Source organism: Papilio polytes, unplaced genomic scaffold (genome assembly GCF_000836215.1).
Source record: "Papilio polytes unplaced genomic scaffold, Ppol_1.0 DF823980.1, whole genome shotgun sequence".
In the NCBI taxonomy this organism is placed as follows: domain Eukaryota; kingdom Metazoa; phylum Arthropoda; class Insecta; order Lepidoptera; family Papilionidae; genus Papilio; species Papilio polytes.
In genome coordinates this window covers 1248234-1263809 of record NW_013525224.1, presented here as the reverse complement: position 1 = coordinate 1263809, position 15576 = coordinate 1248234, and the positions used below count along the sequence as shown (strand labels likewise).

At 32.4% G+C, this 15576-nt stretch overlaps 1 protein-coding gene across 1 annotated transcript; it reads right to left on the bottom strand.

Moving 5' to 3' along the window:
* Window positions 1–3445: 3445 nt before the first annotated feature.
* LOC106101495 lies at window positions 3446–11534 on the bottom strand. Its single transcript, XM_013280738.1, is given in 5 exon segments — window positions 3446–4244; window positions 4781–5050; window positions 5439–5638; window positions 9625–9692; window positions 11026–11534. Coding segments are annotated over 5 exon segments (756 nt in total). The 5' UTR covers window positions 11070–11534; the 3' UTR covers window positions 3446–4070.
* Between the last annotated feature and the right edge of the window lie 4042 nt (window positions 11535–15576).

The window sequence follows — 15576 nt, the reverse complement described above, 5'->3', positions numbered from 1 at the left end:
CAGTATAGTACAAATACAATAAAGGATATAAATGATTTAGAAAAACGACTCAATGTAAATGACTGAAATTTCATGTGACTACAAACATTTCATTGACAATATTTTAGTTGACATAATTTAAAACATTTTGTAATAGTAGGTTATTAATTCATTACTATTTGTTTTTTCAAATTCAAGTTAACTGACAAGGCGAGTTAGTACTGAATATTTGTGGCTATTTTTAAAAACATCTCTCTTTTGAAGTCGTTAAGGAGAATCATAAACTGAGTGCGTTAAGTAGGTTATTAATAAATTAACATTAGTTACCTTTCCCTCCCACGCGATCAGACAATCGTATATTTTATAGCTTTCCTTTGCGTACAACGAATAAAGAAATGACGTATAACCTCGGACTATAAAACGCCCACACGTCTTGTTACCGTTACATATGACCTGAATTTAATTGAACAAGTATTATAACTTTAAACTTTTAGTAATTAAATCATCATTATTAAATGAATGAATGAATGAATATGTATTTATTGCTACAAAGTAGAAATTACATAAAAGGACTTGTTCTAAAGAAAACACAATCGTGGTTATGGTAGCCACCTCAGCGTATGCAGGACGGACTAAGCTGTTCCTGCGCTTTCAGCTGGCTCCTTCGCATTCAAATAACATATAGCTTAATTATTAGAGTAACTGGCCGTACTAATTAAAAGAGGGATTTCAGAGTTATGAGGGGGGGGGATGTTGTGCCGACCTTACGGGAGATGATAATTAGTATTTAAAAGAACATTAAACGTACATTATTAACAGATATTTTTAATGTTATTGCCAATAGCACTTTTTTGTATTCGAGGAGGTAATCTTCGAAAGATACCTTGCCTTTTGGGGGATAGCACATTATGTGTTGTTTCTACTCACTAATACCCCCACGTTTACTATTCTCAAATCCAATAGCGGGGTCACTGAGACCTCTAATGGTACTACGATTGTGTACGCTTGCGATTGTATACGCTCATGATTTAAAAAATACCGCTTATAGCGTATACTTCCAATTGTGAATACACAACCAACACATGCATACGTATTTACAAATCAAGGGCCTATACAAGTTTCCTAAATCTTACTAATATTATAAATGTAAAAGTTTGTCTGGATGTTTGTTAGAGTTTGTAGCCTAACGGATGAACGGATCTCGATGAAAAATGTTAGATATGGAGGATATTCTGGAAGAACACATAGGCTACTTACTTTTGTTTTAATTCCACGCGGACGGAGTCGTGGACGATAGACATATTTAGACAGCTACATTTAACAGTGGAATGGTAATACATACCACCCTCCTACAGATCTGGTAATCGGAATGTTGTCTATGTACTACAGCATTACACTTGCAATGACGACACGGTTGGTGTCGTTCGTATCCGTGGCGACGCGCTTTCGATCCGGTGCAGTAAATAATTCACCGACGGCATCGCGGGCTAATTTTAGCCGACCCTTCGACCTGCCCTCATCTAACCCTTGCAAAACACTTTCTTTAACTTGAAACTCATTATTAAAAAACTTATAAACGATATTTAGTGGACTATACGCAAATCGGGGCTTTTAATAGTTTTGTAATGTTAATCTCTACTTCTATTCTATTTATAGTTGCCCAAACACTAAAAAAGAGACCATAGTTGACAATATTCAATTAAATTACTTAAATAATGTTACCCGCAAAAAACCATAAAATAATAGAAAATAGGTTTAAATACTAAAAGGGGTGTTTGCCCGTTTAAAGAATATAGACTTGGCAGAAGATTTCCTTGGTATTGAAAATGGAATACTATCGTCAAACAGAGAGTACGTGAGCCTGAGGGTTCATACGTGCGTTGTCGACCGCAGTCGCAGTTGCCGTGTGGCATTCGTTGCCAAATTATTTTGTTAACTCAGTTTACTGGAGTAAACTTTAAAGTCGACATAGTACTAATATATTTTCAATTTAGGGATTTCTTAATCTCATTAACGGTATGATTTATGTTTTTTAGACATTCTCTTTATAAAATTGTAACAATAATAAAAGTCTTCTGGTCCGAACATCTAATCGTCATACTCAGAGTACACACATATGTTAATCGTCTCAAAAATTTCGTTAGTTAGTTTAAATTAGTTATATTTCTGTTTCCATGTGCTTATTAAAACGTAATGGTATTTTTAGATTTATTGAGTTTGGTTTTTTTACTTAACATATTTAAAATGTTGTAAATAGGTCGCATATTTTTCAGGCTTGAATCAGCTCCTTAAGTCGTGAGAAGTCGTGCGTTTCCATTGCATGATCACAGCATACTCTGCCAAAAGCACTAGCTAGATACGTTTATTGAAACTGTATTACTTTTGCATATATATTTGCCAGGACTTCATCGAAATAAGTTCTTGTACAGCAATGAACTTACGTAAAAAGACCACAGAAAAAAAGTGTTCATATATTTATTTTTATTTCAACGCCATCTATTGATTCTCTATTAATAAATAAATAAAACGCCATCTAGTTTACTTTTACACAGTCTTGAAAACGTGAAACCATGTTTCAATTGTTTCTCGTAGATCCTACGTAGCGGTGCTACGAGCTATAAGTGAAATTATCTGTAAATTGGTAGCAAAAATAAATAAACACTCAGAGCTATTCAGCCTAATATTACAACGCCATTTAACATGTCACAAAATTTTAGGAAAGGCCTCGCTGAAACTACAAATTTCATCGGAGTTTTGACGGATTGTAAGCAGAGCTAACGAGGCGATCTTTTCAAGATTATTTTTTATAATACAAGGTGGCAAACGAACAAGCGGCCACCTAAATCCACTGAAATGGAAAGCGACCGATGCCCATAAACATCCGCAATTGCAGATGCGTTGCCTACCCTCGATTCACGGAGGAGGAGACGCACATAAAGAGAAAATTTTCCCTTCCTATGCGTCTCCTCCGCCGTCAAATCCACTTTTCCTATTCCATCTTCCACTCATCATCCATCCATCATCCACTTTTCTATCCTTTCCTTTTAAGAAAGAGGTTGGAAAGGGAAAGGGACTAAAATTAAGCCTCCGGCACCACACTCATCAGACGAAACGCGGAATTGCTTCCACACGCCTGTTTTCTGTGTGGTCGTGGTTTACACCGGGCGAGCGTACCCATTCGTGCAAAGATGTTAAAGCGGGCTCTGCCACTGTTCTGACTGATTCGGGCGTTAAACTATTAGTTTAGATAAAAATATCATAGTATATCTCTCTCGGTACGTAGTAAGCTTGTCCGTTAGTTACATGTAGCAAGTAAGTGTACAATATTCATATGAAACCTAGAGATTATTACTAGGGCAAGGGAACTTTTGATTAAAACAAATTGTTACATTGGAGTAAACTTTATTTTTAACAATTTTATATATCTTACGCTACATAAATGATCTAACATATAGATTTATAGCGATAGTACATTTGCAGGAAACATCGCTACATCTAAACTCTAAGATTGTAAACACATATAAAAGGATACATCATTATATAGTTCATCTAAATGAACATTTAAACAACATTAATACGTCAAACATCTAAATATACGTCATAATTTTATATACTTTTTTTAATTTAGTCATGTTAAGAATATTACGCACGGTTAAAAATATATCTCAAAAGCTGTACTTTACTGTGGAACTAATTTTATTCAGTAATTATTAAAAGTCTGTTTAATTTGGCATTAACATCACAATTTCACATAAGGAATATGATTCTACTATGAAACGGTATACAAATTATAATTTTTCTTGACACTAAATCATAATGTGCGTGTGAATTGTGCTTAGAACTTACTAGATAATGTTTAATACATACTCATATTAAGTCAGATAATACATAGTCATGATTTATTTGCAAAAATATCATTCATAATAGTCAATTAAATTTAACTACAAAGCCAGTAACTGACGACAAGTATACGGAAGAAACCGACAATTTTAACTGTAAATTCCAATTGTCATTACACATATCTACATTATTTTTATTTACTCCAAATAGGATAATACATATGGCAGTTGATACTCGTAAAATAATACCGATTAAGGTAACTCCAACGCCATAACTGCGAGTGCGTCATGCGGCGGCGGCACGTTGAAAACGGGCTTACCATCCGCGCCGAGGTAGTCCGCATAACTCACGCGCCGCAGAGTACGCAGACCTAGAGAGCTGCAGATACGCTGCGAGTATGCGCCCGTCGCGTCCACTTTGAACAACTGCAAGAAATAACTATTTCATTAATGACTAACATAGAAAACATAGCCTATGTTACTCACTGATAACATACCTTAAAAATGGTAAAAGATTTTTTTAAATCGGCCTAGAAGTTTTTGAATTATTTCAATACATACAAAAATCCAAAAATCCTGCTTATAATATTAATATAGAAAAACGAGACTGCACCCTGAATTTCAAATAGACAAACAACTGCTACTCCTAGACATCCGTAAAAATGTCAAATACTTTAGTCGTAAGATATGAATAGAAAGAGGATATTCTTTTGATTTCTCTATCATCTGGGAAATGGGACCAAAATTAGATCTCCAACATGCACACTCATCAGAAAACAAGTGAAATTGCTTGACGCGCTAAACACAATAAGGTCGTGGTATTGCATATATCGTGCAGACAAATTCGTTCAATAGATGTTGTTACCAGCGTCGATCACTATAAAATAATAATAATAGGATTTAATAGGAATCAAGTCGAAGAATAGAAGTCTCGTCCTACATACAAAATAATCAAAGATAACCTTAAATTGCTTTTCCTTTGCGATATCGATACTTCGCTTCATCAATTCCTTGGCCAGTCCCTTGCCGCGCGCCGCGTCCGACACAGAGATAATTCTGCATTCCAGTATGCGATCCACTTGGTATGTGTTAAAGAGATCCAGATCCTTACTCACGGTGTAGAGTATCGTAAAGATCTTGTTGTACTTCTCGTCTGAAGATTGCTGTATCTTCTCGATAGACTGCTCTATGTCCCCGGGTCATAAGATGCCGTTGAGAGCTACGCCGAGCAGCTGGAAAGCAATGACAAATATTAAGTTTAGTGTTTTCTAATTTACTAACCTTAATAGTGTTATATTAAATATACAAACTTATTCATTCTAAAATGTATAGTAGTTATTTCTTACAACAAAAATAATCTCGATTATTGGTCTGCTTTTTTAACATCAATTGTTTATTGAAGCCTTTTTTCTTCTCTAAATCTACAAAACTATATACTCTGGATGGGTTACGGTCCAATATTGAAACGACATTTAAAAGTTTAACAAAGTCTCAAGGTCACGCTTTATCTCGCAATTCCATTAAATATGTCATCAGTTTGTAAGTGGCAACTTCGAAACGATGTGTCTAATATTCGTTTCAGTACTCGGCCGTTAGTCTGCTAGTAATATTAATGATCACCGTGTCCCCTTCCATCGCAGCTATGGACAGTCCATCAGCTATAGTAGCAGTGCAGAGGCGTTCGAGAGCGGCATGGGGCTGTCCTCGCTCGCACAACTCCACGGCTTTGTTGAGCGGCTCATCAGCAAAGAAACTGTCCCTCAAATGCTGCAGCACCGCCTCCCCCATATCAACAGTTATCCTCACGAAGTTCACCATACCTGGAACCAAAGGAATATAATTGAATAGCTTTCGCCCGTAACTCCGTCCCTCGGAATAAAAAAAGGAGTTAGTAAATTAGTAGGTAAAGGAAGTAGAAAAAAGAAGTAGCGTATGTGTTCTTCTAGACTGTGTTCCAAATCTGTGATAAATAGAAGTAAGAAGAAGTAAGATTAGAAGATTACGGTAAAAGCTGTGCCGCGTTTATACCGACTACAAAATTATACCGACTAAAAAAACATATCTAAACCTCTAAATCACAAATTTATTTTACAAAAAAATACTAAAACCAAAGTCATGCCTCCATTATGAGTGCAGAGGATTTGAGGGGTCGCGGCAATTTCCTTTATGATCCGTGAATTTACTTCGCGAGTTGTTCAAAGCTGAGATCAAATATGAAAAGCTCTTTATTACGTGAAGGCGCTCTCTGAAAGCTTACTTTGACATCTATGTAATATAAATAATCCATGTTCTAATAAATAGTAACTTAGTAACTAAAAGATTATCTTAACTATCTATACTTATTATAATAAAGCGTAAACAAACACTTCTTTGTTGCCTAAGATGTCAGCAATTAAAACATATTTTTGAATAATTCTTTTTTTAATAAAAATCCCTACACTTACGCCACGCTTTAAGCTATATATTTACACGCCATTAAACTTAGGGGGTAAATATTTTGGATAAAAACCCTAATGTGGGAAAGAGTCCATAAGTTGCTACTATCATAAAGGAAGCAAGGTCATCATGTCATGTCATTTTGACATTTGCAATTGATAATTTGACACATGTAAACAAAAAAATAATATTTTCATAATTTCATGCGGATGAAGTCGCACGGGAACAGCTGGTTTTAAATAAAAAAAGTTCACATATAGTCCGACATTAAAATTTAACAACAAAGAACAAATGGACTTCAATTTGATCAGAGGAATTCCATTAGTCGGACATAGATAAAGGGAGCCGTGCCTAGGGAGAGAAACCTAGGGAGGGGGACCTAGGGAGTAGGGCGCCGGGAGTAAAGCGACAAGGCGGCAATAAGTCCCCGGGATATCGGGCCAAGGTCGGCCGGGAGCGACAATACACGATACAAGGCCGCGAATCAATCTTTAGACGATAAATAACCTTACTTATTGCATATTCAGTATATACGCGATGTATTTAAAACTAGTTTTTGCTAGCAACTTCGCCCGCATGAAATTAAAAAATATAGCCTGTATTACTCACTGATAGCGTAGCTTTTTAATGGTGAAAGAATTTATGAAATAGGATGAGTAGTTTTTGTGTTTATTCGTTACATATAAAAATAAAAATCTTCCCTTTATAATATTAGTAACGATGTAAAAATGTACAGTCATTAAACAACTTTAAAAAAATAAATCAACTTTATAAAGATTTTCTAAAAACGCCTAATTTGTTTTATATTTTTAAAAGTAAAAAAAAAAATCATAACACATGACCCTTTTTACTTGGAGTAAAAGATATGTCCGGCCAGCTAAACATAAAAGAAATGTAAAAAAGTTGTGATAACTTAAAATTTACTGATTTCGTTTCGATTTCAAAAACTCTTTCACCATTAGAAAGCTACACGTTATTACTGCATAAGATAGGCTATATTCAGCGCGGACAAAGAGCAAAGCTAGTAATAAATATATCTTAGTGAGGAACTTGCCTTAATGTCCCCAATTCTTAGTCCTGTCCTCAATTCAGAAATCGACGTCATAAATAATTCATTCTCAAAGCTCAGAGCTAATCTTTATGGAATGCTCGTTGGCTTTCAACGAAGATATAAAAAATATCTTTCTTGACCGAGCACATTAATTACAGAAAATCTTAACATAATTGTTACTATATATAAATCGATCTTTCTAGATTTCAGTCAGATTCAGAATCTAATTTGATTATTACATAATTTATCTGTATAATACTTGGGCTTAATTTTAACTAGGAAATATTCAAATTAATATATAACACCAAAAAATGAGTTCAAAATTATTTACTTCATCGTACCTTAACGCAAAATAGCTGTTATAAATGTACCGTTCAATAGAATAAATAACGCAGAGTTCGGTTTATGTTCGCTATGAACTGGAGAATTTAATAATGCCTTTGTATTTCACGATATACGTGAAAATGTCTGCCTCAACCAAATAGCTGAGGATACGAACGTTAAAAATGTATTTTATTTATCTTCATTAAAATTTTGAAAACATAATTTTATCTTTCATTAAAATTTTGAAAATATAATTTTAATGAAACGTGATTTTTGTAAATTTTTTAATAATCATATTTTTCTAAATTTAAATTTTACTTGAAACGTCTTAGATTTAATTAAATTTTCCCGCTACGCAGTCTGTTTTATTACGCCGTTAGGAATTTGTAGACGTCCTAAACACCTCATCTCCGCGCAATAAAACTGGTAATAAGGTTCATTTCATTTACTTTTTTATATTAGAAATGTATATTAGTTAACAATTTACATATATCTTAGATGGTTAAAATAGATAAAAAATATAAATAAAAAGGTGCAATGATATTTACGTTAATTTATTAAGTGAAGATTATCAAGTGTGTATAAAAGGACTTAGGGTATTGGTTTTTTATTGGCCATTATAAAATGGCTGCTTAATATCATGAAAAATGTAAACAGATGCTGAGTCATTAAAACAAATTCATTAAAGAAAATGAAAACATTATAAAATAACTTTTACCAAATCTAAATGCAATTCTATACAAAATTGCCGAACTAGCTAAATCAATAGTTCAATTAACAACTCCCTACCCGATTTATCAACCCCGAGGGAGTACCCCTTACCCACCCCACAAATATGACTGACAGCCGAGTATTAGAGACCTCGCTGGGAATTTATCACAGAAAAAAACATCCCTATATTATTAACGGAAAAAGTTTTCATTATTCTTATGTGATATGTATTCTTCTATAAAATCTCCATAAAAGTATACACTGTTATGTATATATGATATGTAAATAATAAAACAATAACAAGAAAGATTATTTTCAAACTGTTGTAGTTTTTTCTGCCGATTTCATAATTTCAATTCTATTATCAATAATTATAATCAAATACTTAAAAAAAATGAATTATTTCATAATAAACATAATATCAATCTTACTTCTTACTAAGTAATTATAAATGCGAAAAGAAAGATGGATGTTTGTTAGGGTTTGTAGCCTAAACAGCTAAACGGATTTCGATGAAATTTGGTATAGATGTAGAGAATAGTCTGGAATAACACGTAGGATACTGGTAGAAAGCTCGTATGCTAATTAATGAAACTTTATACAAATGGAGTAAGTTCATATTCAGTGTTCCGTAGCGCGCGATGTAGGTCAACGAATAATTATGTTACACTTGTTTTAATCAAACAAAAAGCTTTCTACAATATATTATCCATCAACGAGATACATATTCTATTATTATTATATACAAATTAATAGTTCTTTCATAAATAAAATAAAGATTCATAATTTAACGAAGTACATGTATTCATTTACTTTTCTGGCTACAAATAAGGGGCAAGCTTATTGTCATACGCCGGAAACTATCCCAACTTCAACGAAAGTTTTATTTAACAAATGTTTGTGATAAATAATTATTCAATATTTAATTTTAATGTACTTCAAACATTATTATTTTTACATTTACTTTATCAATCAAATGAATCGTAACTTTACTTCAAGTAACCTTGCATTTCAATTTGTAATTCATCAATTCATAACAGTGAAAATGCTTAGTGCAATAAAAAAAAAAACATCAAACCATACAAAAGTACGAAGAAAATAAATTTATAAAAAACTATCATTAAAATCCTGAAATAATATAAATGATACAAAGACAAAATAAATCTCTACCAACAAAAATACACAAGTTTGCTAGTGATAAAGGGAATAATAAAAAGGCAACAAAAACACATTGTAATACAAAATAGGTTCCAATACTCGTATGTTTTTTGTAGAGTAACTCACCTCGTGCGTTGCCGTGGACCGCCCTGTGCGCACTGAGCCCGTGATAACTGAAACGCGCCCCGCCCGCCCTGGCGCAAAGATTATGAAAGCAGATAGGCAGTTAGGTATATTACGATTTTTAGCTATTCTTTTTTTGTAAACTTATTAAGCTTTTGATAGTGATGTTGTAATGAATTATTGATTTACATTTAAAAATGCTAGTTAACTTAATGTTAGGGTAAATAAAAGCAAATCTCAGTAGTTTTATTTTTAAGTGAATACTATGAATCTTAAAGTTTTCACTAAACTAACTAACTAAAGTTTTAACTAACTAAGCCGTTTTTGTTTTGTATTTTTAAGTTATGGACAGTAATACTGTAACAATTAACGCATTCTTTTGAGTATAAAATATTCTCTATTGAGTATAAGCTCGTAGTAAATCGTAGAGCTTTTTTGTGCAATGCTACATCGGCAAAGAATAATGAACACACAGAGAGTTAATTATAAAGATCCAAGTTTTACTATGAACTTTAATTTTTTGCAAATGTTGTACTTAAACTAAATATTACTATAATAAAAAATGAAAAAAAAACTACTAGCCTAACATATGTAAAAGATATCTTACTAATTTTACTTCTAACTATTATTATAAATGCGAATGTTTAGATGGATGGATGGATGTTAGAGTTTGTAATCTAAACGGCTGATCGGATCTCGATAAATTTGGCATAGACGAAAAGGATAATCTGGAAGAACACATAGGCTACTCACTTTTGTTTTTTTAATACCACGCGGACAGAGTCGCGTTTAAAAGCTAGTAATAGAATAGAACTAAACAATAGTTAATTAGCAACTATTCAAGGCAGGACTGAACTTAAGAAACGAGGTGGAGATAAAAGTGCGAGACTTACAACTTTAATGCACTTTTGCAGTTTTCTGAATATATTTACCAGATAAGTGGAGCGCTGAGTGTACTCGATATCCTGAAGTGACATCAACAGTTTGCTTGCCATACGATTCGTTTTTTTTTTAAATAAATTCATAAGAAAAATTATATTTTTGACATCTAATAGAGATGGACGTCACCAGGCGATGAAATTGCTGCCAAGATTTTTGTTATAAATGTATTTTGAATTCATTTATGTTTTATTTACATTTTTCTACTTTCTAGGGGAGAGAGACTCAACTATCCGCTCTTGACGACATCCACGCTAATTGGGTAGTCAGTGATAGCGTCTTAGGGTAGCTTATTGATTTGAAATGAGTTCATAAATGTATTGATAAGACGGAAATTATATTTGTTTAACTTGTTACCGACAGCGCGGCAGCCAAAAATACAAAACACTTATTATAAAACAAACACATCTTTATTTAGATCATATTGCAAAAGAAGTCTCGTTACATAACATAAAAGAACAATACCTTAAACTTTCAGTTCCAAGACGAAAAACAACTGTTGACAACATTTCATCCAAGATTCATAAAATGGCAAGAGGTTTTTAAAAAGAAACCTAAAATTTTTCTACTTAAAAGTCGAAACATTTTTTCCTAACATAGGATGACAGTTGCTATGGTAACCAAAGAGACTATGTCTCTGTTCACATTGTGCGGTCAAAAACCACAGTTGATAAAATCATGTGCCTGCCTGCCGATCAGTTTAAAATACGTAATTTAAGTAATAACTACAGAGAATAAAGTGTGCGTGGAAATAATTTTCATTCCAAGTACCTTGCGGTTCGCAACCTTTTTCAATCACTTGAAACGCCGAAGGTGTTCCGACTAGTCACTAGTGCGTACACGACCTAACTTAGTAATATTGACAAATGCCTGCATTGATAGAGCGTTGTCTAAAGTTAAGAGGTTTCTATAATTTGTCTAAATAAATTAGATTAGTTTGATAAATGACGCATATGAAGTATCGAATTCAATTTGTATGAAGGCAAATGCCGTACTTAATAGACAGGTATCGGTAGTGACGAAACAAACATGCATAGCGAACAATTACGAACTATCGAAATATCGATAACCGAATACGGTTTAAATAATTATTGAACTAGACTACAATTATTATTTTCTTATTAACTAATTTAGACGACAGTTCTATTATTGATTATAGTGTAAAGAATTTAGCGATGACAAAAATAATAGCGAAATCCAATTCGATTATGTATGTTTGTAATAGTAATAAACATTTATTTACTCTCATTATTTGTAATGGTCATTATTAATTTGAGAAAATAGTGTTTTTTTCTACAATTGATAAGTTATAACTATGAATCTATCGATTCCAACTTCTATAAGAATTAAAATCGATAAGATTCATGACTGATTTTATACAACCAATCCCTACTAAATTTGCAGTGAATTGTCAAACTAATCTAAATTATTTAGACACACTATAATAACGTTTTATAATACTATAATTTAGTTTATTATATTTACTTACTTAGAGTGACATCAGAACAGAACTAATATCGGGCACTGTATTTCAATTATTAAAACAAATTATGGACACGAAATTGCAATTGCTGATTACGGTATAGATAATTTAAAGCTATTTTAATTAACCACAGATATCAATAAACGGAAAGAAATAAGGCTTGGATGTGTGAAGAGTGTGTAGTGAAATCTATCTTTATTATTTCAAATTAAGCGCCAAAAAGGCAATAAAAGCACACAATTTACGTCTTATTGCCTATCCATTTATACATATTTCCTCCAATTTTGTTTATTATTTATTATGGAATAATGCTGAAGTACTGGATTTATTTTGTTTTTGTGAATTTTGTGAAAATAATAAACGAAGCAAGCGAAGTCATTGGCTCCTTTAATACAGAGAATCAACCTAGTAAAGGAGCCAAGGATATATAATTGAACAGAATACCGAATTTAGAATTAATGGTGAAAAAAAAGATGTGTGAAATGTATTTGAAAAATTATATTTTAATTGTAATATTGTATGTTTGTATAAATAAATATTAATGAAGTAAGCAGATACATTATTTCTTTACAAAAGGCACAATGTAATTAGGAACTGTACAAATACATCGATATAAAAACAATCCGAAAGTCCTTATCAAAGTAACTGAGTATCGACTATTAAAGCAATTACAAAACATACCGAGTTCCCTTTTTCTCCTTAGATAAACATAGTAAGCAATACATTTTTGAAAGATGAGTAAAAAATCAGTTATAATTCGAAATGGCGTTTAGATAGTATAGTCAAAAAAGAAAATGTCAGGTGAAGATGTTGAGTAAATGTGAATCTAGTCAGTTTATAATCTGACTAGTTATATTATGAAAAACAATATAATGTCTAGTCCTATTATAAAACTGACAGTTCAAGATTCTGTGGTAGTATTTCTATTATAATTAGTTTCTTAAATTATTATTACGTACAAAATCTATTCTCTCTATTAATAATCATAGCCATATCAAAAGCAATTAATCCGATTTTATCCTAAATAACTAAAATGAGATATAGTGCAAATAATAAAACGAGTATCAAGATTGTTCAATCCTACTATAAATTACGAAAACAATATCACGTAATATAAATGATTGTTTCTAAATAAAAAGTAATTTAAACGAGATTACATTAAAAAAATAACAGCCTCTTTCTCATGCCTAATAATTAATCAAATATTATGTATTTCCAATTATCAAGTTTTTTTACTTTTCATACATTTGAGATGGTCATTTAAATAGGAAATTAATGTATTATTAGCAGATTAAAGAACAGTTTCATAAAATTAAATGTTTATCATAATTATCACGCCTTGAAGCCTGTCATTTTGTGGTGACAGCAGATACAAACCGTTAGCTAAATCCACCTCTCACTTTTTATCTACGAAATAGCTATTCACGTGCGGCTTCATCCGCATGAAATTATGAAAATTTTATTTTGTTGTTTACATTTGTCAAATTATTAATAGCAAATGTCAAAATGACATGACATGACAAACCTTAGCAATCTTGCTTTCTTGATGTTGGCAGCAACTTATGTTCTCTTTCCCACATTAGAGTTTTTATCCAAAATATATACCCCCTAAGATTAGTGGCGTGAGCATATATAGCCTAAAGCGTGACGAAAGTATAGGTCTTTTTACTAAAAAAAGAATCATTCAAAAATATGCTGTAATTGCTGACATCTAAGGCAACAAAGAAGTGTGTGTTTACGCTTTATTACAATAGTATAGAAGTATAGATACAAAATAATCAAAGATAACCTTAAATTGTTTTTCCTTTGTGATATCGATACTTCGCTTCATCAATTAAGTAGTCTTGTTACATTTCAATCTATTTGTTTTAATATTTTCGCAAATATCTACATTTCAGACAATTGTATGGTTAATTTTAATTTTCATTTAATGTATAGTAAATAAAAAAATTAAATTATCTTTATAAATAGTTTAAATGAGTATATTCTAAATTACAGGAATTTATTATTGTTTAAAGACAAAAATGTCCTTTACTTTTATTTATTTTAATAAATAAAAAACTACACTATTTCAGCCTTAAAAATAAACGCGGTATAAAATTAAACTTAGGAATAAACTGAGTATAAACAAATATTATTACAAATTTTATTCTCAGTTTATTCCTAAGTTTAATTTTATACCGCGTTTATTTGTAAGGCTGTTTATCTTGTAATGTATATGTTTGTTATATACAAGAATATAAGTATAGAGCTTAAAATCGTATAAGGCAACATGGCTTCAAGTTATTTTTACATAAAATTATTCTAATATCACCAATATTACATACATAATTTAAATCATTACGTAAATAGCAAATGTTATTTTTATTATCCCCATAACTTATACATAAAAGATCTAAGTTATTCATCATCTCCTTATCCTACTCCCGTAGGGTCAGCACAACAGGTTTTTGTCCTCCAAATAACTCTATCATACGTCATCTCAGTCATCACTCCCGTCATCATGTCACCTTTCACGCATTCCATCCATTTTCTAGGTCTACTTCTACCGGTGTACCACACTCATAACTAACGTTCTCATACTTCATAACATACCATGCTTTTTACCTCCTCTACCACTGGGTTATTGTGTATTTAATATTTCTTAAGTAGATTAGTATAAAAAGGTTTTTAAACATCGACGGCACCTATGTAAACTATCGTAAGTTCGAAAAATAAATTTCTATACTCTAATTTAAAGATTTTTTCATGCAAAAAATCAAGCACAAAGACGAGGCGCTAGACCACTATTTTGTTAAAACAAATTTTTGTAACAACTTGATAAATAAATCTTTAAATTCAAAATCGTTTCAATGTGAAATAAGTAGATTAATTAGCACAATTTTTAGTTGCAATATACAATTACAGCCGAGTTCTTTACTTCACTTCTTTAGTCTTTTCGGAATAATCAAAATAATCAAAAGTAAATAATAACCAAATCATCCCACACAAAATGACAGATAAAGATGCCGAGTTGACCAAACTCATAAAAAAGAGGCAAAACAGATTATACGAGACAAGACAAGACATAGCAAAGGATAAAGAACACTTTCCATTTATTTATTTAATTAAAAAGGTTAGTACATTTTTGATAACTTACTAATAACATTCCAACTAAACTCTATGCTCCTGCTTAGTCCTCTTAGAGCTAAAACCTCTATAAAAAATTACCCCTATCCAAAGCTTCGCCGCACGGCGATGGGATGTATGGCTGCGGGATCCAATGACGTGGGCGGCAATACCAATATGGAAGACACGCCGGCCAAATGTCTACCCGGGAGGGTCCCGCTTGTGAGGAATCCCTTGGTGTACACTGGGGGGACGGGCATATCGGCTCCAGCGTATACAGGCGGCTATTCGCCGTGTGGGGGAGAAAGAGAAAATGGAGCAGACAGAGAGAGATGGAGATGGAGGAAGCGTCATCTGACTCTGGCAAAAACCCCAATGCCGTCGCGAAGTGGGTCGGTATGGGAGTCCGCGGCGGGTATGCAGGG